This window comes from Martes martes, assembly GCF_963455335.1.
Source record: "Martes martes genome assembly, chromosome: 1".
NCBI classification, from domain to species: Eukaryota; Metazoa; Chordata; class Mammalia; order Carnivora; family Mustelidae; genus Martes; species Martes martes.
The window spans coordinates 190,781,177-190,807,568 of record NC_137888.1 but is presented as its reverse complement, the minus strand read 5'-3'; the positions used below and the strand labels follow the sequence as shown (position 1 = coordinate 190,807,568).

The 26,392-nt window shown below is 46.5% G+C and overlaps 2 protein-coding genes across 2 annotated transcripts in view; one reads left to right on the top strand and one right to left on the bottom strand.

Moving 5' to 3' along the window:
• Nucleotides 1-2,523: 2,523 nt before the first annotated feature.
• DNASE1L3 (deoxyribonuclease 1L3) lies at nucleotides 2,524-26,114 on the bottom strand. The gene is made up of 8 exons (XM_080800088.1): nucleotides 24,320-26,114; nucleotides 17,619-17,707; nucleotides 13,645-13,734; nucleotides 12,909-13,021; nucleotides 10,241-10,353; nucleotides 6,985-7,142; nucleotides 3,285-3,381; nucleotides 2,524-2,978 (listed from the first exon to the last, which is right to left on the bottom strand). Exons 1-8 carry the CDS (start codon nucleotides 24,458-24,460, stop codon nucleotides 2,865-2,867), a joined length of 915 nt encoding a protein of 304 aa, XP_080656214.1. The 5' UTR covers nucleotides 24,461-26,114; the 3' UTR covers nucleotides 2,524-2,864.
• Nucleotides 14,938-26,392, top strand: part of ABHD6 (abhydrolase domain containing 6, acylglycerol lipase) — an 81,667-nt gene continuing 70,212 nt past the window's right edge. The window contains exon 1 of the mRNA XM_080800057.1: nucleotides 14,938-15,183. The gene's annotated coding sequence lies outside the window, so the exon portion shown is untranslated. The remainder of the gene's footprint in view (nucleotides 15,184-26,392) is intronic.

Here is a 26,392-nt window from a genome sequence, read left to right as displayed (position 1 = left end):
ACTTGCCGAAATGCTTTTTGTGGACAAAGATAAAGCAATGGAACCTTAGTCTGATTCCTCATATGGCAACAGTTCAAAGCAGTGAAATGAGAGACCTGTGTACCCAAAGACTGCAGGTGGGCCATCCTTTGATGGAGCAAGTCCTATTATTAAAAGTACAGCCTCCATCTGTGGAGGGCTTACTAAGTGTGAGGCATGTATTTGGTATTTTACATTCATTACTTAAACTTCACCTCTGAGGTTGGTTCTCTTATTACCCTCATTTTAGACATAAGGGAACTGAGGGCAAGTGGGCGGCTCAGCATCCCAGAGCTCCAAGGTGATGCAGAGTATGACTCCAAAGTGAGCCTGAGTCCTGCATCACGCTACACTTCTTGTCACGAAGCAGAGCTGGGAGAGTGAGTTCAAGATCTGGTCCCTTGATAAAGAATGAAAGAAAAGTCTCATCCTCAGGTCACCTGGGAGCTTGATGAAAAGACAGTTCCTGCGGCACCTGGATGGCTCGGTTGGTTGAGCGTCTGCCTTAGCTCAGGTCATGATCTCAGAGTCCTGGGATCTAGTCCTGTGTTGGGCTCCCTGCTCAGTGGGGAATCTGATTGTCCCTTTCTCTCTGCCCTCCACCCCTGCTCGTGTGCATGCACATTCTCTCTATATATATAATAAAGTAATTAATTTAAAAAAAAATGCAGGCTCCCACCCTGCCCCCACTCCAAGCTTCTGAGACGGACTCTGGGAGCCTGGGGCCTGGGATCAGCATAACAGGTCCTCTGGGATTCTGGTGCACACAAGTTTCAAACCCTCTGGACAAAGCCAAAGCTGAAAGGTTGTACGCACAACCAGGGTATACCCTCCTTCCCCCAAAAGGTGCAAGGGTTCCTTGCCCCAGGCAGACCAGGTGACCCAGAGGGATGGGAGCATGTCTGTGGCTCTGTTAGTTTGTGACCAGAAAGAAGCAGCCTCACTCCGTCTCTTCTTGTCTGGCAGAGTTTGCCCGGAATGAGAGCTGGCGGGGCCTGTGGCTCTGGGAAGCTGCTCCAACGCAGGGATAGAGGGATGTCTTGTCACCAAGGAGGCCCCAGGGTAGCAGAGACCGGCTCAGAGCCATTGACAAGCTCACTTAGTGTCCCCACTAAGCACAGGGCTCTTGTCCCACCATGCTGCTGGCCTTTCAGACAAAAGCATGATCCTCTCCTCCAAAATATGCTCTTTTGGGAATTGCCTGCTTGACCATTTTGGACCTTAGAAACTGGAATTTTTCCTGGGCCAGTGAGCCCTGTTCAGAAGGGGTGATAGAAGCTTAATAGCCTTGCCACCTGCCCCCCCCCAATTCCAACAAGAGCTCTGAGGTTCATTGGGTTTTGGGGGAGAAACAATTTTCCCATTTAAGCCAGGCCCTTTTGATTTTATTCCCTTGCTCAGATGCAACCAAATTTTAAAAATCAGGTTCATGGTTTCTTTCTTATATCAAAAGTCACATCGTCCCTGATACATTAAGGAAAGTAATCAGGGGGTGGGACACTGCATATAGGATGCTAATGCTCTGTTTTGGGGAGTCACTTATGGTGCTGATTTATTCATAGATTTTCTTGAAAGAATGCATAAGCTGGTAAGAGGAGTTGCTTCTGACACAGGAAACTAGGGGTTGGGGTCCCGGGGCAGCAATCCTTATCGCTGCTTATGCTTTGGAATGCCTGTATATTTAGCCATGCCCAGGTACTATTTGAACAAAAGAAACAATACAAGAGAAAGCAAAGCCAAACAAACAAAAATGGTCACCATGGATACAGGTAAAATGGTGCCTCTCGGCAGGACTCCTCTGCAGCTCTTTGGTTGCAGAATGATAACAAAATCCTTGAGTCTCTGCCAGCCAGCTAGCCTCCTCAAAGCCTAGGAGGAGGGAGGCTTGGAACCTGCAGGGAAGGGGCAGTCCCGCAGGGCACAAAGTGCAAGGTGGGACAAAGGCAAGGCTGACATGATACCCCACAAAATACAGACCCTTGTAGGCATCCAAAACCTCTGTGCTCTCTCCAGGTGGGTGATGGGCGTGTCTGAGGGATTTAGAAGCAGGAATGGGAGTGCAGGTGGGCTGTGGTCAGAATGGAATTTCAAAAGACGGCACTGGTAGGTACTGGGCTGGCTGAGTTGGAGGACAATTTAGAGGCAGGGAGACCAGATGGGATAACCTTCCTTCATGTGAGACATGATCACCATCCTGACCCCAGACAAGAGGAGGTAGATTCCTCAGAGAGTGAAGGGCCCAAATCATGGGGTGCAGTGGAGGCCTTGGCCTTCCTGGTCATTTCCTGTGGACTAGGATCCACTCCATGAAGACTGAAAGCCAACATTCTTCCTCCTCCGGCAGCCTCCTTCATGGCAGGGCTGAGCAGGGGCAGTGACAGCTGATGGGGCTCTCCTTGGGACATGAAGACTATCCTTTAGGACTGCAAAAGCCCCCAGTTTCCTTTTGGGTAATTCAGGGAAGGTATGAGCCCAAGTAGGATAATAGAAGACTCTCCTCCCAACTTGACAAAAATTTTTAAAGATTTTTATTTATTTATTTGAGAGAGGGAGAGAGAGAGAGAGAGAGAGAGAAAACACAAGAGGGGGAGGGGCAAAGGGAAAGGGAGAAACAGGCTCCCTGCCGAGCCCAGGACCCCAGGACCCCAGGATCATAACCTGAGCTGAAGGCAGACGCTTAACTGACTGAGCCACCCAGGCACCCCCAATTCAAGACAGATTAAATTCACGTTGAAAATGAAAGCAGTTGGACCAGTCTTGTTTCCTGAGTGCAGGCAGCAGCTCATGCCTCTTAGAGCTATTTTATTTAGAGACAAGAAATGGTTAATACAATGGCTCCTCTGTATCTAGGAGCGGCGGACCTTTTTCTTCTTTGGAGAGATAGATTTCTTGCTGTTGGTGAAGGCCCTTGAAGACTGTAGTTTAAATTCAACTGGAAAGTGGTCGCTGACCTCCAAAGCCTATAAAGAGAAAAGGGAGATGAATTTGGGAATTCAAAGAATGTCGTTTTAGTGATGAACAAATTCAGGCTTAAGGTGGGAAGATAAAACACCTAAAGTCATGCAGTAGAACACACACTAGTGAGTGTCATCCTTGGACCAGCTCAACGAGAAAGTTAGGTAGGTCTTCAAGCCACAGAATGAATCGTAGACTTTGAGACTCGGGGTCCAATGGCCCTATGTTGTATCTCCAGTGGTGGCCTCAAAGGGTGACGCCAACCCATCTCCCAGGACAGTGGTACAGAAAGACAAAGATGGCAGCTGTACCTCCTCCTCGGTCAGCCCATAAGCTTTCTGGAAGTTAAAGGTGCTGTTTGATTTGAGAACGACAGAGTTGACGATCTCTTGTCCTCTAAGCACGATCCTGGAGAAAAGGGGAAGAAGACAGTCCTATTAATCCACCTCGTCGATTTGTGAAACAAACCAAGTTTCCTGTTTGACCTCCGGAATTGACTGAGCAGCCTGGCTCTTTCATGTGGTGTTCAAATTCCAGGCCTGGTTTTGTCTCCCTTAGGACAGTGCCTAAGATTGGGGAAATTGGATCATCCCCTACTGGGGCTCTGTGGGCACCAGCACACAGTGTTTCCCTGTGTGGGCAGTAGCCCTGTAGGTGGAAGAGAAGATTTTGTATGATGGGGCGCCTGGGTGGCTCAGTGGGTTGAGGCCTCTGCCTTCAGCTCAGGTCATGATCCCAGGGTCCTGGGATCGAGCCCCGCATCGGGCTCTCTGCTCAGCGGGGAGTCTGCTTCCTCCTCTCTCTGCCTGCCTCTCTGCCTCCTGTGATCTCTGTCTGTCAAATAAATAAATAAAATCTTTAAAAAATTAAAAAAAAAAGATTTTGTATGAAACATGGACACCACATCGTGGATCAATGACTTACATACTGAGAACGTTGTTCCCCTTGCAATTATTTTTCACTTTTCCTGATTCAGTTATGAAGAAAGGTACTGGCTTATCTTTTTTTAAAATATTTTAATTATTTATTAGAGAGAGAGATTGGGAGCACACATGGGGTGGGGGTGTGGAGGGCAGAGGGAAAGGGAGAAGCAGGCTCCCTGCTCAGTTTGGACGGAGCCCAACGTAGAGCTGGATCCCAGGATCCTGAGATCATGACCTGAGCTGAAGGTAGACGCTTAGTCCATTGAGCCACCCAGGCGTCCCTGGCTTATCTTTAATAACACTCTAAGCTCCCATTCTAACCAAGACAGAGCAGGCTACAATCACCAAGCACTCTGCAAGCAAGGTAATTAAGGCAGAATTTAACATTGTTCAGTTTCACTGGGCTTATTTTTTTAGTTATTTTCGATTTATGACAAACAATGCTATTTTCTTACTTTAGTATGAAATTTCCTTTATTTATTTATTTATTTATTCGTCAGAGAGAGAGAGAGAGAGAGACACAGTGAGAGAGGGAACACAAACAGGGGGAGTGAGAGAGGGAGAAGCAGGCTTCCCGCTGAGCAAGGAGCCCAACATGAGGCTCCATCCCAGGACCCTGGAATCATGACCGGAGCTGAAGGCAGATGCTTAACAACTGAGCCACTCAGGCACCCCTGAAATTTCCTTTGAAAATTAATTTATTTCATTACAAATGAATAAATTTAAAGACAAATACAGGGAAAAACCATAGTACAGTTGCTTTGTAACGACAGCAAAAACTGGGAACATGGTAGTTAAGTGAGTTTTGGAAAGATGGGCTCTAATATACCCCACGTGGAGTGATACATTTGGGGCCTACTTGGCCCCCACCGACTGACTGAGGAAGGACAAGGTGAGTCAGCTGCCAGGTCACGACCATCCACTGAGCTTTTCCTAATTCCGACTGGCTGATTTGGTTTCCTGTGTTTGCTACCAGTCCCACCATGGTTAACTCTGAGCTTAATCCAAAAGTAAACTCTTCCCATTCGCTTGGCGATTTTTTCAAGCCATCCTTCAGACCCAGAGAGTCAAGAGCAACGTAGTTAAGGTGCCTCTGTTTCTGGCTTCTGGGGACATGTGTGGGCAGGTCAGCTGATCGTTGAAGGCTCTCCTGAGGCTGCTCCTTGCACAGGCCAGCTCTTGGCAGCTTTCATGTCCAGGAGTGCACAGCTCATGGGAGGTGTTCAATAAATATTTGAACACAGAATAAAGACTGGAATTGAGACCATTTCATCCTACTCCCCTAATTAGAAATGTACATCCCTTTAATTTTTTAAATTTTCTTCATTTTTAAAGTAGGCTCCATGCCCAACATGGGGCTCGAACTCACATCACAAGATCAAGAGTTGCATGTCCTACCGACTGAGCCAGCCAGGCAGCCCAGAAATTTATAACCCCTTTAAAAAAACATAAAAGAGGGATGCCTAGGTGGCTCAGTCAGTTAAGCATCTGCCTTCGGCTCAGGTCATGAACCCAAGATCCTGGGATTGAGTCCCACATTGGGCTCCTTGCTCAGAGGGGAGCCTGGTTCTCCCTCTGCCTGCTGCTTCCACTGCTTGTGCACTCTCTCTCTCTCACTCTCTCTCTCTGACAAATAAATTAATTAAATAAAATTTAAAAACATAAAATATATATGCCAGTCCAGAAAATATGGAAAATCCAGAGCACCAAATGAGAAATTAATCTTTAAAAAAGTCACATGTAATCCTGCCATCATTTGGCATATATGTGTCTAAACCCAAGGTTCTTTTAGTGAACACCTTTTTTACCTGTTCCCCCACCCCTCCTAGTCTACTGTGAGCATCTTTCCTGGTGATGCACTGTTCTTCAGCTTCATTATTTTTGATCACCTCCCCCTTCTTGGCCAGGGGAGAAGAATGGGGCCGCAGAATGGCCTTGACCTGCCCAAGGCACCAGTGGGCGAGTGGCCATCTCCAACCCGCTCAGCTGGCAAGCCCTCCAAGTAAGAAGAGGAGTGAAGGCACCAGGGTTGCGGTAGGTTGGGGGGTGGCCCAGGCTCCTGTGACTTCCTGCCTCCATTCGCCTTTCCCCAATGCTAGGGCTGTTTCCACTCTTGGGAGCTGGAGTAGGGACTTCTGCAAAGGACACACCAGCCCTGAAAGCTCCAAGAGGAACAAAGGAGGTCATGGGATGGAAGTGAAAGCCTGACCTCAAAACTAGAGAAGTGAGAACAGCTGTCTTCTGGCAGAAGCCATCTCATGCTTCCTTGAAGGCACACCGGGCTCTGGGAACCACGGAAGATCAGGAACATTCACATGCTTTGAGTGCCTCCCACATGTCCTCATTTAAGGAGCAAAAGTGAAAGCTAACTGAAAATCCCCAAGGAGATTTTACAAATACTTTTTTTTTTTAATGTAGGCACTACAGCCTACGTGGGGCTTGAACTCACACCCCAAAATCAAGAGACACATGCTCCACTGACTGAGCCGCCAGGCACCCTGAGAATGCTGCTATTTAAAGGTATGTATTTGTGTTTAGGAATGTATAGCAAAAGCTTTGAGAGTGGAAAGACCCTTCTTCTAACTGGTCTCATGTGGATCGTCCGTTTCAGCAGTGCTTATGCTAGCAAACTCTTGGCAATAACCTAAGCTCGATGACGGGGGATTTGAGTGACTAAATTCTGGTATGTCTTTGTGATGAAATAATTAATATCCAGTGAGTGTGTGGAACACTACCATCTGCCAGGCATTGTGTGAGAAGACACATACTACTTCATCTACTCCTCCTCATGGCTCCATGAATGAGGCTTCACAACAATCCCTGTCTTACAGACCAGGAAGCAAAGACACACAGAGCTTAAGTCTCTTGGTCACAGACACGAAGTGGTAGAGGCAGGATTTGAAGCCAGGCCAGCACTAGCCACCACCATGCTACAACGCTCAGGGCTCCCAGGCGTGGTGATGCAGGTTGCACGCTGCACAAGTACCTAATGGGCGGGCCTGAAATCTAATGGACTGAGGTGCGTTGCCTTTCCTGAGGCATATCAAATACTATGTGGGCTAGCTTGCGTCGGGCAGATGCCGCCTACCTGTCATATGCACAGCTGGTGCTCCCCTTGACTGTGGTGTCTTCTTGGTCCCCTATCAGCCAGACAAACCTAGTGTCAGTCCTCAATCGGATGTTCTTCCAGGCCTTCTTGGGGACATAGCTACAGCCAGCATTGAAGTCACCCATGAAAATGAAATTCTGAAAGATGTTATTTGGAATTGTCACCTTGTAGGTATTATTGCCAGATGCTTTTTCTTAGACCCACTAACAGTGGCTCCACCTCCCATGCCCAGTAAACAGTGGGTTCTGTTATGAGCTAAATTGTGTCCTCCCCTCCCCAACGCCCCCACACAAATTCATATACCGAAGTCCTAACCTAATACTTCATGCGACTATATTTGGAGAGAGGGCCTTTAAATGAGGCTATATGGGTGGCCCCTAATCCAGTATGACTGGTGTCCTCATAAAAAGAGATTAGAACCTGGCAATTCACAGACCTGTACCCCTGGGGCTAATAATACATTATATGTTTATAAAAATTTTAAAAATTATTAAAAGAGATTAGGACACAGACAGATGCAGAGGGAAGACCAAGGATAGAGGCTTTAGGAGAAAACAACCCTGCTGACACCTTGACCTTGGACATCCAGCTTCCAGAGCTGTGAGGAATACCTTTCTGTTGTTTAAATGGCCCAGTTTTTGGCAGCCCTAGCAAACTAATACAGGGTCTTTCTTCATTCCTTTTTCTTTTCTTTTTTTTTTTTTTTAAGATTTTCTTTATTTATTTGAGAGAGAGAAAGTGCTGGCACAAATGGGGAAGGCAGAGAGAAAGAGAGCAGCAGGCTCTCTGCTAAGCAGGGAGCCCACTGTGGGTCTCAATCCCAGCACTCTGGGATCATGACCTGAGCCGATGGGAGACACTTAATCAACTGAGCCACCCAGGCACCCTGATTTCTTTTTGGTTTTTAAAGTTGAAAACGGAGTCATGGTTTTGGTGAGTATTTGACAGGTGAGAATGTACAAGGGAAGGTGTTGTCACAGGGTAGTAGGATGTTTGCTGCAGCCGTTCCCTCCTGGTCTTACTCTCCGCATCCGTGTCATTCAGCATGCTGAGTTAGGTGGGCATAAAAGAATCCAGCTCATTTATTCCCTCAGATCTTTCTGGCTCAAACTACTGGAGGGTATAAATACATGAATGAATCAACATTTTTTTGTTTCCAAGCAGGAAAATGAATTTGGGTGGTTTGACAGCTTTGGCACCATGTTTTCTCTTCTATTGTTTGTAAGCTGGGAACTTATTCCTGTGGAAATTCTGTCTACTGAGGAAGTGGGAAGAGCCTGAGAAGGAGGGGGTGATAGAATGGGTTGTCTACCCTTGCCCAGAGGCCACCAATAGGACCTTCTATCTTAGAAGTGTTTTTCCCTGCAGAGCTTTCGGAAAAAAACTTTTAATATTCCTTAATCCAGAGGAAATGTCATATTTCCTTGTTAGTGCTATTGTTTGGGGTTGTTGCTGACTTTAACATCTTCTTCAAAAACATTTTTATTTTGACCTCAGAGATCATGGTTTTCCCTGAGATAGATGAGTGTGGTTGAGGGCAGAATGTCATCCTTAACCCCAGTGACCGGCTCCTATTGTTTTAGGCACAGTTTACTGAGTACACACTATGTGTCAGGCCAAGCATTAAATGTTTCATAAAGTTGGGGCACCTGGGTGTCTCAGTCGGCTGAGCATCTGACTCTTGATTTCGGCTCATGTCATGATCTCAGGGTCCTGGGATGGAGCCCCACCTCTGGCTCTGCTCTCATGGACTCTGCTTGTCCCTCTCCCTCTGCTCCTCCCCTCATGTTCTCTCTCTCTCAAATAAATAAATAAATCTTTAAAAAATGTTTCATAAAGTTTAAGCTAAATCTCACAATAAACACTGGGAGGTAGAAGGGACCTTTAATCCCTATGGAAACAGGATAGAGGGATAAAGTGACCTGCTCTAGACCATTCCACTTATTGGCTCAAGTGATAAAGTCAAGAATTAAATCCTGATCTGCCTCACTGAAGGCCCTCAGCACAAGAGTAGCCCCTCTTCTTCACTCTTGTGCCATCGATGCCTCCCTAGTGCCTGACATTTAAGAGATGCTCAATAAATTGTTAAATGACTGAAAGAATTCAAACTTTTAGGAATGAATGAGTCTTTCTCTTGCCTGGCAAGAGAAATAAGCAGTGAATTACACACCTTGTCCTCTCCATGTCCTAGCTCTGCGCCCCCACTTTATTTGACCCATGTTGCACTTTGAACAGTGGAACTGGAGAGGAGGAAGGGGGTGGTCACTGGAGTCACATTCCAAAAGGAGGAAAGCGGAATGAGGAAGAGCCCTCTGGAAGACTTCTGAACTTGCCAAGAGCTTTCACAGACCCTCACAGCTGCACAGGAGGCATCCCTGTTTTCTAGGTGAGAAAATAATTGAGGCCAAGAAGGACAGTGGATGTATTCCCCTAGATAGCACCCTTAGATCACTGGAGAAACCACTTCCGTCCTTCACCTCTGTCTGTGAGGTTGAGCTGAAGTTCACACAGATTTAACCAATCGGAGCTTCTCAACCCCCCTGATCACAGTGGTTGGTTCAGGGGTGGACATGTGACCCAGTCAGGGCCAATGGGACTCAACCCTGGGGCACTTGTTGCATAGTGGGACAGACAGTTTGTCAGTGGGCTGGAAGCTGCTGGTGGCCATCTTGCAATCCCAAAGGTGGAGCCCACCCAGAGGAAATGAGGGCAAAGAGATGGAAAGAAAGCGACAAGACAAGCCCTGATTACTGGATCCAGCTATGCCTGAACTACTCCTGGACATTTTAGTTGCATGAACCAATAAATTGCACCTCCCTTTCAGAAACCAGTTTTGAGAGTCTGTCCCATGCAGTGAAGGACTCCTGACCACTGTTCTCATTGCAAAGTGAGAATGATAAAGGTAGTTAATCATGGGGTTATTGGGGGGATTAAATCCACTTGTCCATGTCCAGCCTCAGCATAAAGCCCGGCTCCCACTATTCAGTCAGTGATTTGGGGCAGCCATTATTAGTGGAGCTGAGTATGAATTGCCGAGCCCCACGTGGACAGGACCCAGGCAGATTTAGCAAGAAGGATATTTAAGGCTGAGGTAAGGCCTAAAATGAGGCTCTAACAGGGTGCTGCGCTGCACGTGTCCTGCCCCCCTTGCCCTCCCGGGGAGTCACTCATCCCTTCCCAGAACCGGATTCTGCCTCTGCTAGATGGGAGTTCAACAGACACAGAAGGTCATCACCTCTGCCTTCCAGCGGCGTTTCACATCCCAGTAGACATCAGCGAGCTCATCAATCTCTTTCACGGAGGTCTCAGGGGTGGTGTGCAGGGGGACAATCACGAAGTCCTTGACAGCTGAGGAACAGGAAAGAGGCGGAGGTCACACGCACACTTCCCTGAACAGGAGCAGGTTCAGGGAACACTGCTGGAGAGAAAAGGGCTGTCCTTCCGGAAGGCCCAGAGTGCACTGCCTGGGTCCTCTCATTTCTGGAGTGGCCAACCAGCCAGTGGCTGAGATGTGAATGTTCTTGGGACCATTGGGCTGCTGTTCTCAGTGCGTGAAATCCTCTTTTCGCCCATTCACCTGCCCGGCCAAGAGAAAGCTGGTAATCAGGACTCCCTGCTGACATTGTGGGTGTTTTTATTTTCTCATTTTTTGAAAAATGGTATTTTCCACTTTTTAAAAAATAAGAAGTCTCTTTGGCTTTTGTATGGAAGAAAAAGGTTTTTCTAGTTTAAAAAAATTGAGGCTTGTCAGTTTATGTTTCTTTTGTAATCTGGAAAAAAGTCCCTCTAAAATTATATATTTTTTAAAAACAGCCTTTGTGAAATAGCTGAAAACCTCCCCACCAGGAGGGACTGAGCGAGCCTGTATCTGGGAATGTGGGTGAGCTTGGGAGCCATGCCTTGCCCACCTGCTGGTGGCAGCTGGCGTGTTCTGAGGGCCTCTTCCCCGGGCGTTCCCTTGCCCAGTGCCTGGGTCCCCACTCCTACTCAGGAGCTGAGGGCTGGTGGGGAATCACTGCTCAAGTCACACAGTGGGGAGTCAGGACTCAAATCCGGAAGCCTGTCTCCACGACCCCACACTTACCCACCAGCCTTGTCTCCCACTCTCCTCTTCTGGCCTCCACTCCACTCCCCATTCTCTCTTTGCCCCCCCTAAACACCCCTACCCTTTTCCCACCTCTGAGTTTGTGTGTGCTCACTGGGACCTCCCCCTGGAAAGGCCCTTCGCTCAGCTCTCAGTGACTGGCTTCTTCAGGTCACACCCCATGTCACCCTGAAGAGGCCATCTGTGGCCTGCCCCATCTAAGGCAGGCCCCTCACCCCACTATGGAATGTACCCTGCTTTTACTTCCTTTCTACTCTGAAGTTACTTGCTGTGCTTCTTAGTTTGTCACACTGGAACCTTGGCTCTGTCTTGCTCACTGGCTTGGCTCCAGCACTTAACACAGCACCTGGCACATGGGAGGGACTAAAAAATGTTTGTTGATTGAGTTTATGATTGAATGAATGAATGAGTAAATGAATAAAGGAAAAAAATGATAAATGGCTAAATGATATAAAGGAAAAAAGTAAATGAATAAAGGAAAAAAATGATAAATGAATGGCTAACTCTATCTTTAATCTCAGAGGGGACATAAGGATGTTTCCTTGTACAAGAGAGAGAATTCCAAACAGGGCATGGCTGCGATGCCATCCTCTGGGAGGAGAGGTAGAGAAAGGAGGAAAGGTAGATGCTCAAGATAAACAGGTTTGTTTAGTCATGTTTAGCTATGTGTCACTGAAGACTCTATTGGAGAAGAGGGGGCGGGGTGCTCTGCAAACACTGGTCAGCCAAATGGGAATTGTGTGTCTGACAAAGGTGATTATTACACCTGCTCTCTGAAGTGCATTTCTGCCCTAAACAGCCCCCACCTCCTTCTCTTTTTCTACTGGAAATTTACACCACCATCCTTCCATGTTTGTTTTCCCGAAGTACTCATAAAGCCAGGGCAGAAATAGTTATGTTCCTCCTTCAGGCTGTTTATATTTGTGTAATATATATGCAGCTGTACATACATACAGCTCTATGGATATTTATTTGGTCAGTGTCTGTCTTGTCCACTACAACATAACTTCCCTAGGACAGGGACCTTGTCTGCTTTGTCCAGTGCCTGGAACAGAGCGTGGTAGGCCCTGAAAAAAATATTTGATTCATATAGCTCCAGTCTGCCAACCAAATTAATTACTGACTTTGCAGTTAGATATGCACAGTGGTTAAGAGTGTGGGCACCCAAGATAGTGGCTTGGGTTCCAACTACTGAGTGAGTGACTTTGGGCCAGTGATTCCACCTGTTTGAACCTTGGCTTCCTCAAATGTAAAGTGCAGATAATCCTAGGTCCTCCCCTGCTGGGTGTTGCAAGGATTACAGGAACCTGGCACTAGTCAGGGATCTATAATTGTTAGTGGCTTATATAAGTGTAGTTGTCAGAGTTCAGACGTGTGGTCGTTTGGATCTCCTCTCTATACACAGTCTGTGGAGGAGATTGGAGAGGGAGGGAGAGGGAGACTCTAGGTTGGGGGTTCGTCTCTGCTAGCCGTCGCTGGGACTCTCTTTTTTTAATGAAGTTATATTTGATTGGGACTGAAAAAATCATGGTAAATAATTTCCATCAGCCTAAAAGCTCAGAGAGTGGAGTTATCACTGATTTCTGAAGGTGAGTTCCGGGCTGAGGAGGTCTTGAGTCATGGCATTCTGAGAAACCAGGCTACCTCCTCAACATTCAAATATTAGACATTCTTAATGGCCATCTCAAATCTAATGTCTCCCTAATGATGCTGTGCAAACCCTGGGACCCCCGCTCACACTCGGGACTACTCTCCATTCGTGGGATCACAGGAAGGTCATGAGCAAGAGAGACCTCACCGGTGTGGGGTGACTGGAACCAGACCACAAACGGTTCTCTGGAAAACACATCTGCATCACCAGCCTGATAGTCATGGTAGAGGTAGCGTTTCTTCACAGACACTAGCTTTTCCCTAGAAATAAAAAAAAAAAAGGAAGCCCTTCCGGCTGATTCAGTTATCTCCTTAATCTCATTCAAGAAGCAGAGACATAGTCCGTAGCTTTATCAGCCCCCCAGACAGGCTCTTGCCCTGCAAGGGATCTTTCCCTCGAGAACAAGTTTCCGTCAACTCTTCTCAATGGCCAGAGCCCTTTGAAAGCTGGAGATCAGAACAGCACCAGTTCTCTGGGGCAGCCGCAAGTTAACGTTCAGAATTAGAACACAATTACTGGTAAGAAGAAGACAACGCTGTGAAGTTTCAGAGTCAGCCATGCTGGGCAGCTCAGTTTTCCATCCCTGGGCCGGAACTTGACTGTGAAGGATAAAGAACTGACCCTCCAGACCAGGCAGCCACTGAACCAACCAGCAAATTCGAGGTCAGGAAGCTGCGTGTGCTTTTACTTTGAGGAGATAACGCTTTGCTTCAGCCTCAATTCGACAGCAATTATTTTGATATTTTGATATTATTTGATATTGAGAACTGGTTAGAGATCATTAGAGATCCAAATTTGGTTTTGAAGAAAAGAAATGCATTTTGATTCAAATCACGGTCATTTAGAAGTGAATCATGTCCCAGGAAGCCGAGACTATACTTACTTGTAGAGAAAGGCATACTGTTCTTTATATGTGTTTCTTCCAAGCCGAGAGCTAATCACATAGTTGTAGATTATATGTCTTCTTGAGTTTCTAGAAAACATAAAGATTTTACATTGCATCTTTAAAAATAAGCATTCCCCTACTGCAAGCTCCCCTCTCTTTAATCTATATCCATATTGCCAAGGGTATTGTGGAGAAAGGCTGCCATTTGTCATAACCTCGGAGTCTAATAAGAAGGGCCACCATCAACTGGGAATGTGACATCTCTCAGGATCTTTACAGACTATTATCTCTTGCCCTTAGGAGGTGGGTAGTATTGTTAGCCATTTTTTATAGTTTGTAGGTACAAAGCTGGGATTTGAGCTTAGATCCTATATACCCCAAATCCACAGGCTTTGGCCTGTACCTATGGGACATTATTGAGACCACAGAAGATACAGTCCAGATCAGCCCCAGATACCGCTCTGGTTCATGGCTGGGGCTGATCTCATACTCCCAGCTGGAGTAAACCTTATCAGGTCACCCTGTCCCTGCACTACTCCTGAACATTGTTCCCAAAGGCAGAATTCCTAGTACCATTTTCTTTTCTTTTCTTTTTAAGATTTTATTTATTTATTCAACAGAGAGAGAGATCACAAGTAGGCAGTGAGGCAGGCAGAGAGAGCGCGGGAAGCAGGCTCCCCGACGAGCAGAGAGCCTGATGTGGGGCTCGATCCCAGGACCCTGAGATCATGACCTGAGCCGAAGGCAGAGGCTTTAACCCACTGAGCCACTCAGGCACCCCCCAGTACCATTTTCACTGGACATTCACTCCTGCTCTGAAAACCCCCAAACATTTTCTCACAAGTCAGCTATTGTTTATGTCCTGGGGGCTGGAGATACAGCTGTGAAGTCCCTTTACCTCTACCACTCATTCATACCAGGGGGATGGACTCTCCGTGTGTTTGCCAAACCTGCTGATAACTCCACCCAGGGCAGGGCCTGACACAGTTTTACTTCATTCGCACACAGAAAGATCTAGGGCATATCTAAGCTGTGGCATATTCTTAGGTTCTGCTGGAAAGTCGCAGATTGGGTCTTTAGGAGCCCGCTGAGGCCCTACAGAAATTCCCGAGCATGCTAGATACATCCCCTACGGCAGGTCCGGCTACTGGGGCCCAAGAAGTGTGGACAGCAGATTCCACCGGGTTTCCAGTTTGGGAAGGCTGGCCTTGTTCTGAATCTCGCCTGCCAAATTTTGGGTTGGCAGACTGCTCACAATGACTCAGCTGTGAGGCGATGAAGGCCCCTCCTGGCTTACGGGGGTTAAGGGGACAAACAGGCCTGCCTCTGCCTGGAGTCCATGGCACAGTCTAGGGAGGTCGGGGAGAACTGACAGCAGTGGGGGTGGGAAGACCCGACCCAGGATGCTCTGGGGAGGCACCTGGAGCCGCCTGTCCTCTCATGCTTGTGAAAACTGACCAGAGCCCCTCTATGGGAGGCTGAGGAGGTTCAGAATAGAGCACCGGCTTTGGAGTCAGACATGACCCAGGTGCAAAGGTAAGCTCCACCGTTTACTGGCTGGGTGATCTTGGGCAGATCCCTCCTCTCTCAGTCTCAGTTCCCCCAGCTATAAGGGAAGCAGTAAAAGTACCAACCCCACAGAGTTGTGGGAGTAAATGAAATAGTGCACATAAATGGATTAACAGGATGCCTGGCATGTAGTTAGGGTTATCGATGGTAGCTATCGCATGTGGCTCTCTGGACCACCATCTGCCATTGTAATTTTCTTCCTTTTACTAGTAATAGACTCCACCAGCACTTACTGATCCCTGCTACATGCCAGGCACAATGCAACCATTTACATGCAGGATTTAATCACAGCCGCATCCCAGGAAGATGGGTTCCATTATTAGCCCCATTTTGTAGACAGGGAAAATGAAGTACGAAGAGGTTGAATAACTTGCTCAAAGGCATAGCAGAGCCAAGATCCAAACACAAGTGGTCTGAGACTAGCATAGGTGCCTAACCCTTGTGCTAAACTCCCTTTTCTATCGTCAAAGATCAGATCTGGAACCAGAAGAGCTGCTGAGGATAAAGCATATTTTTAGAGGAGAAACTGAGGCCCAGAGGGGGGTGGAGCCAGCCCAAGAGGCCTCTGTGAACAAGAGTGTCCAAGGCTGTTCCTGCTGGGCTTAATGAGGCTGGATTGATCATTCATTTGTTTTTTTTAAACATGAGTTTCCTTAATTATAAAAGTGTAACAATGGCCAGATGTACTGAATGATAGATTACATGGTTGTTAGCATTTTCTCTGTGCTCTTAAGAATGTTTAAAATACGTCATAAGAAAAAGGAAAGGGCGTATAACATTCTCGTTGTAGAAAACTTGGAAAATACAGACAATATATAGAAGACACCATAATTAAATTCCTTGTATTGTTGCTCTGAGATAGCCATTGTCAGCCGTTTGATTCACCGCTTTTGAATCTTTTAAATGTTTTTTGTTTTGTTTTTCTTTTGACATAATTGAACTACTTGGTACATATTATCATATGTTCTAGTTTGTGTTGTAATCTTATCATGCATGTACAAAAGAAACATTATATTAGAAGTTTTTAAAAATTGGGGCGCCTGGGTGGCTCAGTGGGTTAAGCCTCTGCCTTCAGCTCGGGTTATGATCTCAGGGTCCTGGGATCGAGTGCCACGTCGGGCTCTCTCCTCAGCGGGGAGCCTGCTTCCTCCTCTCTCTCTGCCTGCCACTCTGCCTACTTGTATCGCTCTCTGTGTCAAATAAATAAATAACATCTTTAAAAAAAGTTTTTAAAAATTGGAGTGCGTCAGAATCACCCAGGAAGGCTACTTAGATGAAGATCACTCTCAGGGATCCCGCAGACATTCTCATTCAATAGCCTGGAAGTTCTGGAATGTGCCTTTTTAACTCACTTTGGGGTGATTTTCAGGTGGCTAGTTCTGCTGATTATTCTTTGAGAAAGAATATAAATCATAACTATAATCCAAAATTATAAATTATTTGAGGACATTATCTTTTGGGGTTTTTTGAAGTTATAAAATCAATCTATGCTTTTTGTAAGATATTCAAATCATATACAAGTATATAAAATAAAAAGTAAATGTTCCCTATTTCTTCAATGACCCCATCCACAGTGGTCCCCCAATCACACCTACCTCCCTGACCCAGAAGTAACCACTCTTAATAGTGTGGAGCATATCCTCCCATTCTCTCCTCTATCCCCGTGCAAACTTAAACACACTCTTACTCAGGCATAGTAGTAATGTGATCACTAAAATGGGCCACTCTCTCTATAGTTCTGAACCTTTTTTGAATTGTTTTCAAGATTACCGCAGTCATCTTCCCATGCTGAATATTTAGCTCTAACATATTTTGTAGTGAATGTGTTTTTTTTTTAAAGATTATTTATTTATTTATTTGACAGAGATCACAAGTAGGCAGAGAGGAAGGCAGAGAGAGAGGGAGGAAGCAGGCTCCCTGCTGAGCAGAGAACCCGATGCGGGGCTCGATCCCAGGACCCTGAGATCATGACCTGAGCCGAAGGCAGAGGCTTTAACCCACTGAGCCACCCAGGTGCCCCGTGAACGTGGTTTTTAAGGGCTGCGTAATATTCCACTGTGGGCGTATCATAACTTCATATTTGTACTCAATCTTTTCTTTATGACAGTAGTTCTAATTTGAACCTCTTGTCTGAAAACCTCTTGTCTCTTTCGTTTCTCTCTCTGTCTTGGCTCCTCATCCATTTCCTCTATTTTGCTTTATCATATTAAAACTAGCCAGTCGAAAGTTCTCAGGACTGCAGCTAGTGGAGTTGGAAGCCTGGGCAGTGTTGGCCATGTGACGTGGTGGTCAGAGCAATGCTGGCTTTCACGCTAGTTTTAGTTCCCCCAGGCTTTTCAGATATCCTTGCACTTAACCTTGAGCTTGCAGGGGGTCCAGGCCCCCCCCCACCCCGTCTTTACCCATTTAATCTCTCCATCAGGGTGGGACAGATCCTGTTGTTGCTGTCCTTGATTTCCATCAGGAGTATGATATCACAGCGTTTGATGACCTGCAGAGACAGAATTCCCAGATGTTTTCAGGCAAATACTCTACACATAATAAAATCTTTTATTGGGCACTGACTATGTTTTAAGTATAGGATTAGTATTTAGTTAAAGTAATTAACTTCATTGCTGAAACAAGTGAGGAACTTCCTGAGGTAGGTAATATTGTTATGTCCATTTTATTTTATTTTATGAAAGTTTTTATTTTTAAGTAACCTCTGTGGCCGATGTGAAAATCAAGCTCACAGTCCTGAGATCAAGAGTCACAAGCTCCACTGACTGAGCCAGCCAGGTGCCCCAGTTAAGTCCATCATAAAGATGAGGAGTCTGGGGCTCCAGGGAAGTCAAGTAAACTACCCAAAGTCACTCAGTTAGAAAGTGGCCGATACAGAATGCAAATCTAGGCAGTCTGAATCCAGAGCCTCTGATCACATGATCATGTGTCCTATATCTTGGCTTTGCTTGAATAATCACAATAACAACTACAAATATTTATTAAGCTCTTAGTAAGTGAGAGGGACATGGCTGGATACGGGTCTCCCCAGTTTACCTGGCAACAAAATTATAATAATAAAAATTACAAGGGCTAACATTTATTGTGAGCCTACTCTGAACCTCACCAACCTTATGATATAACCATAAGCGGAAATCAGGCTCAGAGTGATTGGGTGAAAAGTTTGAAGTCACACAGCCAGTATATAGATGGTAGAGTCAGGATTTGAATTCAGGATCATGCGACTATAAAGCCCATGATGCTGTTAAAATACCAGGGAGAGGGGCACCTGGGTGGCTCGGTGGGTTAAAGCCTCTGCCTTCAGCTCGGGTCATGATCCCGGGGTCCTGGGATCAAGCCCCGCATCGTGCTCTCTGCTCAGCAGGGAGCCTGCTTCCCCCTCTCTCTCTGCCTGCCTCTCTGCCTACTTATGATCTCTCTCTCTCTCTGTGTCAAATAAATAAATAAAATCTTTAAAAATAAATAAATAAAAAATAAAATAAAATACCAGGGAGAGCTGGGTCTGGCCACCAAGCCAGCCTGCTGATTTAGTTAACTGTCACTGTCAGACCTTTCTTGAAGGCACTTTAACCTAGGGGCGCCTGACTGGGTCAGTTGGTGGAACACGCCACTCTTGATCTCAGGGTTGTGAGTTTGAGCCCCACGTTGGGTATAGAGGTTACTTATAAATAAGTAAAATATTTTTAAAAAATACTCTTTAAAGTATGGATCAGAAGCCTTGGAGAATGTACTTACCCTTTGGCCTAGTTTTCCCACCTGGAGGAAGGTCTCCTATCGTAATGTAGTATCTGCTACCTCGCTGCATCTCAGTGTCCTCATCTATAGATTGGAATGATGGTAGTTCTTCTTCCTCACAGCGTTGCTGGAGGATTAAATGGGCACTTGGAGCAGTGCCAGCCATATAGGAGGCACACAGTAAATCATTACTACTATTATTATAACTTATACAGATCAAAGAGGAAGATACATTGCAACAACGACAACAACAAAATTGGAAGCAACCTAAGTATCTCCGAATAAGAAACTATTAAATGAAGGATAGCATAGGGCATTATATAGCATTAAGAGTCATGTTAATGGGTCCCTCAGTGGCTCAGTCTGTTGAGTGTCTGCCTCTTGATTTCGGCTCAGGTGATGATCTCAGGGGTGTGAGATGGACCCCCCATGCTGGGCTCTGTGCTGGGCATGGAGCCTGCTTAAGATTTTCTCTCTCTCCTTCTGCACCTTGCCCTGCTTGAAAAAGCATGTTTTAAAAGAATTATTAACTAACTAACTAAATAAATAAATAATAACAGCATGTGAAATGCTTCTGATATAAAAGCAGGATACAAGACTGATGATAGAGGGTGGTCTCCGTGCTAAAAAACAGATGCAAATTTATGTATTTATTTTTGTGTAGAAAAATGCTCATAATGTCCTAAATGCCAATAGCTCTTATCTTCCAGTTATAGGATAACACTTCTTTATATGTTTCTATATTTTCAAAATAGTCCCTAATGACTATTTTTTACTTAATAAAATTAGTTTCAAAATTCTAAATTTATATTTTAAAAAATTATGCCTAATTTTAAAAAATTAAATTGTTATTTAAAAAAGAAAACTGCAGAGTGCCTGGGTGGTTCAGTTGGTTAAGCGTCTGCCTTCAGCTCAGGTCATGATCCCAGGGTCCTGGGATCGAGCCCTGCATCCAGGCTCTCTGCTCTGCAGGGAGTCTGCTTCTCCTTCTCCCTCTGCCTGCCTCTCCCCCTGCTTATGCGCTCTCTCTGTGTCAAATAAATAAGTAAGATATTAAAAAAAAAAAAAAAGAAGTGTTAGCTCTTACCATCGACTCACTGAATTTATAATAACCCTTCAATGCAGGTCCTCTTATTATCCCCACTGTATATATAGTTGGGCTTTCAGCCTCAGCGTGGCTACGTAACCTGAACATCGTGTGAATGTGGATAATGGGATCATCTGCTACAGAGCCCCTCTTGACCACTTGCTCAACAGCCGAAGAAATCACCATATTCCTGTGATTGCTCCTTTTGAATGTCATCCACAGGTGCAGAGCAAAAATGGACCAGGGTTCAGACTGCATTTCCTGAGCAGAAGGGTTGATCTTTTAGATTCCCTGCTTACAACCCTTTTGCCCGCACACAAAAAAACACTCCAAAGCCCCACATCTCCAGCAGTTACTCCAGCGGATCTCCACATCTCTTGAGTACTTGCCTCTGAACCTCTGGAAGAATTTCCTATAGACTGGAACCTACAGCACAGTGAGCGATGGATCTCATCATCGGAGTTCTCCTGGGGACGAACCCTAGAACTTTAACTATTTGGCCCTCATCTGTCCATCCATCCTCCCACCTATCTCTCCACTCATTTGTTTATCCATCCAACAAAATTTTATCAGGGGCCTGCTGTGTCCCAGATGACCTGTGAGGCCTTGCTTTAATCACAACTCTGCAGCATCTGGCATGAGTGAAAGAGAGAGGGGAGGGAAGGAGAGAGAGGGAGGGAGGCACAGGGAACCATACTGGAGCCATTTGAGCCCAGTATATAAAGCACAAATACCTTCCTGTGTTTAACTCTTCTTTATGGCAGCATAAGAAAAATGGGAATAAATTTCCTAGCTAGTGCTTTAAAAAATAATTTTGTTAACAGTTTTCTAATTATAAAAATAATGTTGCTTTTTGTAAAAATTTGAAAAATACAGAAAAGACTATTAAAAAAATCACCTGATGACCTCTAAACCCATCACCCAGACACTTCTCACATGATTTCTGTACTTATATTTACAAAATGACATCAAAATAACTCGCTTGTTAGTTAGCATCAAATGGCCTCAGATTCATAGCTTGACTCTATTGCTCACCAGCTGTGTGACCCTGAGCAAGTCACTTAAGCTCCCCGAACCCGCCAGATTCCTCATCTATAACCTGGGATGAAATGCTCCTCATGGGGATGTCATGGGGATTAAAGAATATGATAGATATAAAGCATTCAGTCCAGTCCCTGGCCTGGAAAAGAAGCTCTGAAAACAGTGGGGCAATGTTTATCACCCAGTTTAGGTCTGGTTGGTTTTTTTGTTCTTGTTTTTCAGCCTCAGTGATGTTCTGAGCATTTTCCCCACAGTGATTAATTACTCGCTTTTCAAATCTTATCACTGATACATGTTTTCCCTGCTCCCGTTTCAGCTCCTCAGAATGAGCTTCCAGAGATGGGAGGCCCCCCAGAAGGCCCTCCCAGACCTGAAACTCGAGATTTTCCTGACTCTGTTCACAGATGGGAGGGAGGAGAGGCTGAGCACGGCCAGCAGTGAAGCGTTCCCAGCAAGCGGTATTGTGCTGTGAGTGGGCCTGGAAAGACGGGAAGGGACAGTCTAAAGAAATCTCATGAAGACTCTGGGGCCAAGAGCAGCTTATGAAGCCCTCTTTTGTGCCTCTAAACAGGGAACAGCACAGTACGGGAGGGGACAGAGCCCAGACAGGGTCCGTTAGGCCAGGGTCCCAGCCTTTGCTCTCACACTTACTGGCTCCACGACCAGGGACTATGTCCTTCTCCTCCTCTCTGAACTCCACTTGCCCATGAGCAAAAGGCAACCAGAGGGGTTGTGAAGCTGAACTTGGATGCTGCCTGTTAAGGGCCTGGCTAACAATAAGTACTCCCAAAATTATAAGTACCATGTGCTGTGGGAGACGATGCCTCTCATGTCCCCCATCTCAACCGAGTGCCTCAGAGCATCAAGTACTTGGCCTACCTTCAGTTTTTGTTGGATGAACAAACTTTGCTCTTTAAGGACACAAACTGAGGAATGGGACTGAAGCAGCCTTGCCCAGGCAGGGTTTGGCGTCCGGAGAACTGCCCATGGTGCCAGCCAGCAAATCCAAGATGGAGAAGGCAGGCCTCCTTCACTCTCCAACCTCCCTGATGATGGTCATAGACAACAGCATGATGAAGCTGGGCTCATCTCCAAAGTGATCAAGCCAGTATGGAAGGGTGGAAAAGGCATCTCCTCTAATAGGGTTGGTTCATATGGCTGGATTTGATCCTGGCTCTTCTGCTTACCTGCTAGGGAATCCTGGGTAAGGCACTTCACCAATCTGAGTCGGCCTTCTCTGTTACAAAGTGGGGGGAATGCCACCTATGTCATAATATTAAATAAGAATATGGAGGCATCTGGCTCAGTTGGTTAAGCGTCTGCCTTTGGCTCAGGTCGTGATCAGGTCATGATCCCAGGGTCCTGGGATCGAGCCCCACATTGGGCTTCCTGCTCAGTGTGGAGGCTGTCTCTCCCTCTGCTCCTCTCTCCTGCTCTCTCCTTCTGTTTCTCAAATAAATAAATAAATAAATAAAAATAAAAATATAAAATTCCTGGCCGGGAGCAGGTGCGCAGACACAAGGCCCTGTGAATATTACTGCCCTGAATGTCTGGGTTCGGGTTTCACTGTAAGTGCCCTCATGGGCTCTGGCAGTGTTTGGGGATGGCTTCTGTTTACAGGATGGTTTTGCAGCAGTGGGGTTAGGTAAGGAGCCCTTGACAGAGACTTCCCACATGCTTGGTGTTTGGTGTGATGGGCTGTCCATCAGTCGGCTCTCTAGGACATGGCAGCTCCAGGGAGGTGCTGAGTATAGGGCCCCAATGATGGAATCTCCAAGAACCAAAAGACAGCCTCTTAAGATTGTGATGACTTCCTGGGTAGAATAAGTGAGGAAGGTGATCGGCACTAGAGAACTCGTAGGTACCCAGCCTCCATGTGCCCTTGTGCGAGGAAGCAGGGAAAATAGTTTCCCGGCACGTCAGAGCTCCCTGTAGTGCCAGGGAGTCTCGGCTCCCACAGGTTGGGCATGGTTGTTCTGGTTAAACGACCGCCGCTGGAAGGCCTTGGGTGCCATCCAAAGGGCAGGACCAACCAGGGAGAGGGCGATCTAAATAAGAACAGAGCGTGTAGTCCTTGTTCTAATCCATTTTGTGTATTAATCCCAACAGTAGCGGCTCTGTTTGTGATCATCTGCCCCATCCCAGGCTCTCCTGGGGCCCTTCCACACCTTGAGTTCTCTCTGCCAGCCAGTGTCACAGGTTGTGTAAGGCCCAATTTCTGAAAGGCCCAGAAGCTCAGGGAGGAGAAGGGAATTCCCGAGCTTGCTCACACAGCTGCTGGGCAGGATCTGAACCCAAGGCTCGCGGTGTTCCCACCATACCGTGGGTGCCCACAGGATTTTCTAAGGGGATAATACCCAGACAGAGTCCTGGGAAAGGTTTCAGCTCTCAGCATCATCAGAGATTAATTAACATGTCAGGTAAAGACAGTTAGTTGACTCCAGAGAAATGTGAGCAGCCACTCCGGACCTTGGTCCTACTACCCAGGGAGGTTTTATCTAAGTGGAGAGAAAGTTTAGAATTGGTAGTTGGGAAAAGATTGATGGGGTAGAAGGTGGAAAAGGAGGGAGAGATGGGGAGGAGGGAAGGAGAGAGAGAGAGAAAGGAAGGAAAGAAAAAGAAAAGGAAGGAAGGAAGGCAGAGAAGGGAGGATGGAAGAAAGGAAGGAAGGAAAAGAAAGAAATCTGTGCTGTATTGATGGATAAAAAGAAAGATAGAAAGACCAGGCTGGGCTGGCATCCCAGCTCCCCTTCCACCCACCCACCACCTACATGAGGTCACTACACCTTTTGTTGTTCATCTCTTCATGGGGGGTAATAACCCTCCTTCTTGAGAGTGATGGAATGAAATCGTGTATTTGTGGTGCCTGGCGGGGGGCATTCAGTAAATGGTAATAAAAATCATGGTACTAGCCAGCCCTTCCCAGGAGCTTACTAGGAGCCAGATACTGTTTTAGGAGCTTTACACTTACCAACTCACACCCCCCCAAAACAACCCCACAGGGAGGAGCTGTCGTGGTTCCCGAACGCCCCTCATGTTCAGAGGATGACATGAAGCCTGGAGAGGGGATGCGGTTATTGGCATTATTGCTGTCAGTACTGCGACCGAATGCAAAGGCAGCTGCTACCTTCCCCCTAGAGACTAACTTGGGTGAAATTTCTCGGGAGCCTCTTAAAGTCCGAAGGCAGAGAGAAGGCATGAGGGGGATCCAGCGCTCTCTGTGACAAGAAGGGGGCTCACCTTCATGATGACGTCCATGGCATTCTTGTTTCCCTTCTTGGCTTCCCCAAAGGACCTCACATTAAAGGAGCAGAGCCTCAGGGCCAGGGCACTACTGATGGAGAGGAGGAGAAGCAGTGGGAAGGCGGGCAGCCGGGGCATCCTGGCGGGGCTCCGGATTCAGCGAGAGGACCGCGGTGGCTAGCGTGCGCGGGCTCCGGGCCACCTCCTGGGGCTCAGCCGACTTATAAAGCCTGCAGATAACAGGAATGACTGGATTCCTTGTTGCTACTTTCACTTCTCTGAGGAACTGAAGATCATGGGTTTCTTTCCCCAAGGAAATGAAGAAAAGGGGCTAGTCTTTCAGGGGCCCCTGTTTTTGTCACTCTGGTGCGGAAATTGGCCTGCATAATTGAGGGACCATCCCCTGCAGAGTCTCTCCTATCCCAACCAGGAACTAGCTGTGACATCTGGTCATCAACCCTGCAGTGGCATGCCATGTGCCTTTTCCTGAGAATGGATAACTCGGAAGTGGTCCACCCCAGAGGGCAACTGGGGTGAGGAAGGCTTCTGTGGAGGGGACGGTGAGGCAGGGGTCAGTGGGAAATCCGGCCAGGCTTTCTGTCCTCACTGGGGTTTCGCAGCCAGCTGTCCCAGGACACACCCAAGCTCTGACTCTCTAATTGCCCTGGTGGGCGTAATTAAGGTCAACTCTGGTTTGAGTTACATAATGTTATAGGCAGTTTTACCATTTACAGTGTAACACACTGAAGGCTAGTAGGGTGTTGCCATGGAGAGCAAGTGCTGGTCTGCTGGAATGGGTCCGTAAAATATCCTTGGACTTGAAGGACTAAGAGCCAGTGAAAGTCCCTGGAGAGATCACAGTTCAATCAGGTATGATCTTAATGTTTGTGAGAGATGTATGCCCCGAAGAAAGGAAGGTTTTTCAAGAACTGTAGGATTTCAACTCAAGTAAAATGAGTTTTAGAGAGGTGGGCATGGAGACAGGACAATCCGAGATGCAAATTCCAGTCAAGTCCTAAGCCCCAGGGGAGATTGGCAGACTTTGGCAAGGAAAATTCTTCTGTGAAGAAGGTGGGTGGTGAGAGTAACCGGAAGGCAGAGTTGGGATCTCTGGGCCACCCCCTCTTGAAGAGAGGGGCGGGAAAAGGGAGAAGCACGCATGTGCCACTAACATACATCCAGGCAGCATCCTGGCCAAAATCTCTCGCCGAGCACGCTCAGGCATCCTAAGGAGATAACCCCAAATAGCACATGGAAGGAAATAATGGTTTTCTGAGCTCCTGGTGACAGGCTGATCCCTGGCGTCAACATCAGGCTTCTCTGAATCTCGAGGGAAAAGGGTGATGATTGCCTTCCTAGGCAAATCGGCCTCTCCCAGCCAGACGAAGATTTAGAATTGAGTGCTGTACGTGCTTTTCGCACTTCTTGAGGAATTTGTACATATGCACATTTCATGAACTTGTAACATACGAGAGATTTTGGACTATTTAACTGACAATCTTGTAGCTCCAACATCAATTGTGCAGTTAGGGGGATTGATTTAGAGTTGTGGCTTTACGTTGAAGCCTTTCTGAATTCATGCACAGATCTGGAACATTTATAAGAATTTTGAGTTAAGGGGCGCCTGGGTGGCTCAGTGGGTTAAAGCCTCTGCCTTCGGCTCAGGTCATGGTCCCAGGGTCCTGGGATCGAGCCCCGCGTCGGGCTCTCTGCTCAGCGGCGAGCCTGCTTCCCTTCCTTTCTCTCTGCCTGCCTCTCTGCCTACTTGTGATCTGTCTGTCAAATAAATAAAATCTTTAAAAAAATTTTTTTTGAGTTAACAGTGTTTTGTAAGTTTAATTTATTAAAATTACTTAGTATTTAGGGGTGCCTGGCAGGCTTAGTTAGTAGAGCATGGGACTCTTAATCTCAGGGTTGTGGGTTCGAGCCCCATGTTGGGTGTAGAGACTACTTAAAAACAAAAAAATTCTTTAAAAAAAGAGAATTACTTAGTATTTTTAAAGGTGGCTTTTTTATTAGTTCAGACAACTAAAGACGTTTACAAGGAAATGGGGTATATTAAATGTATAA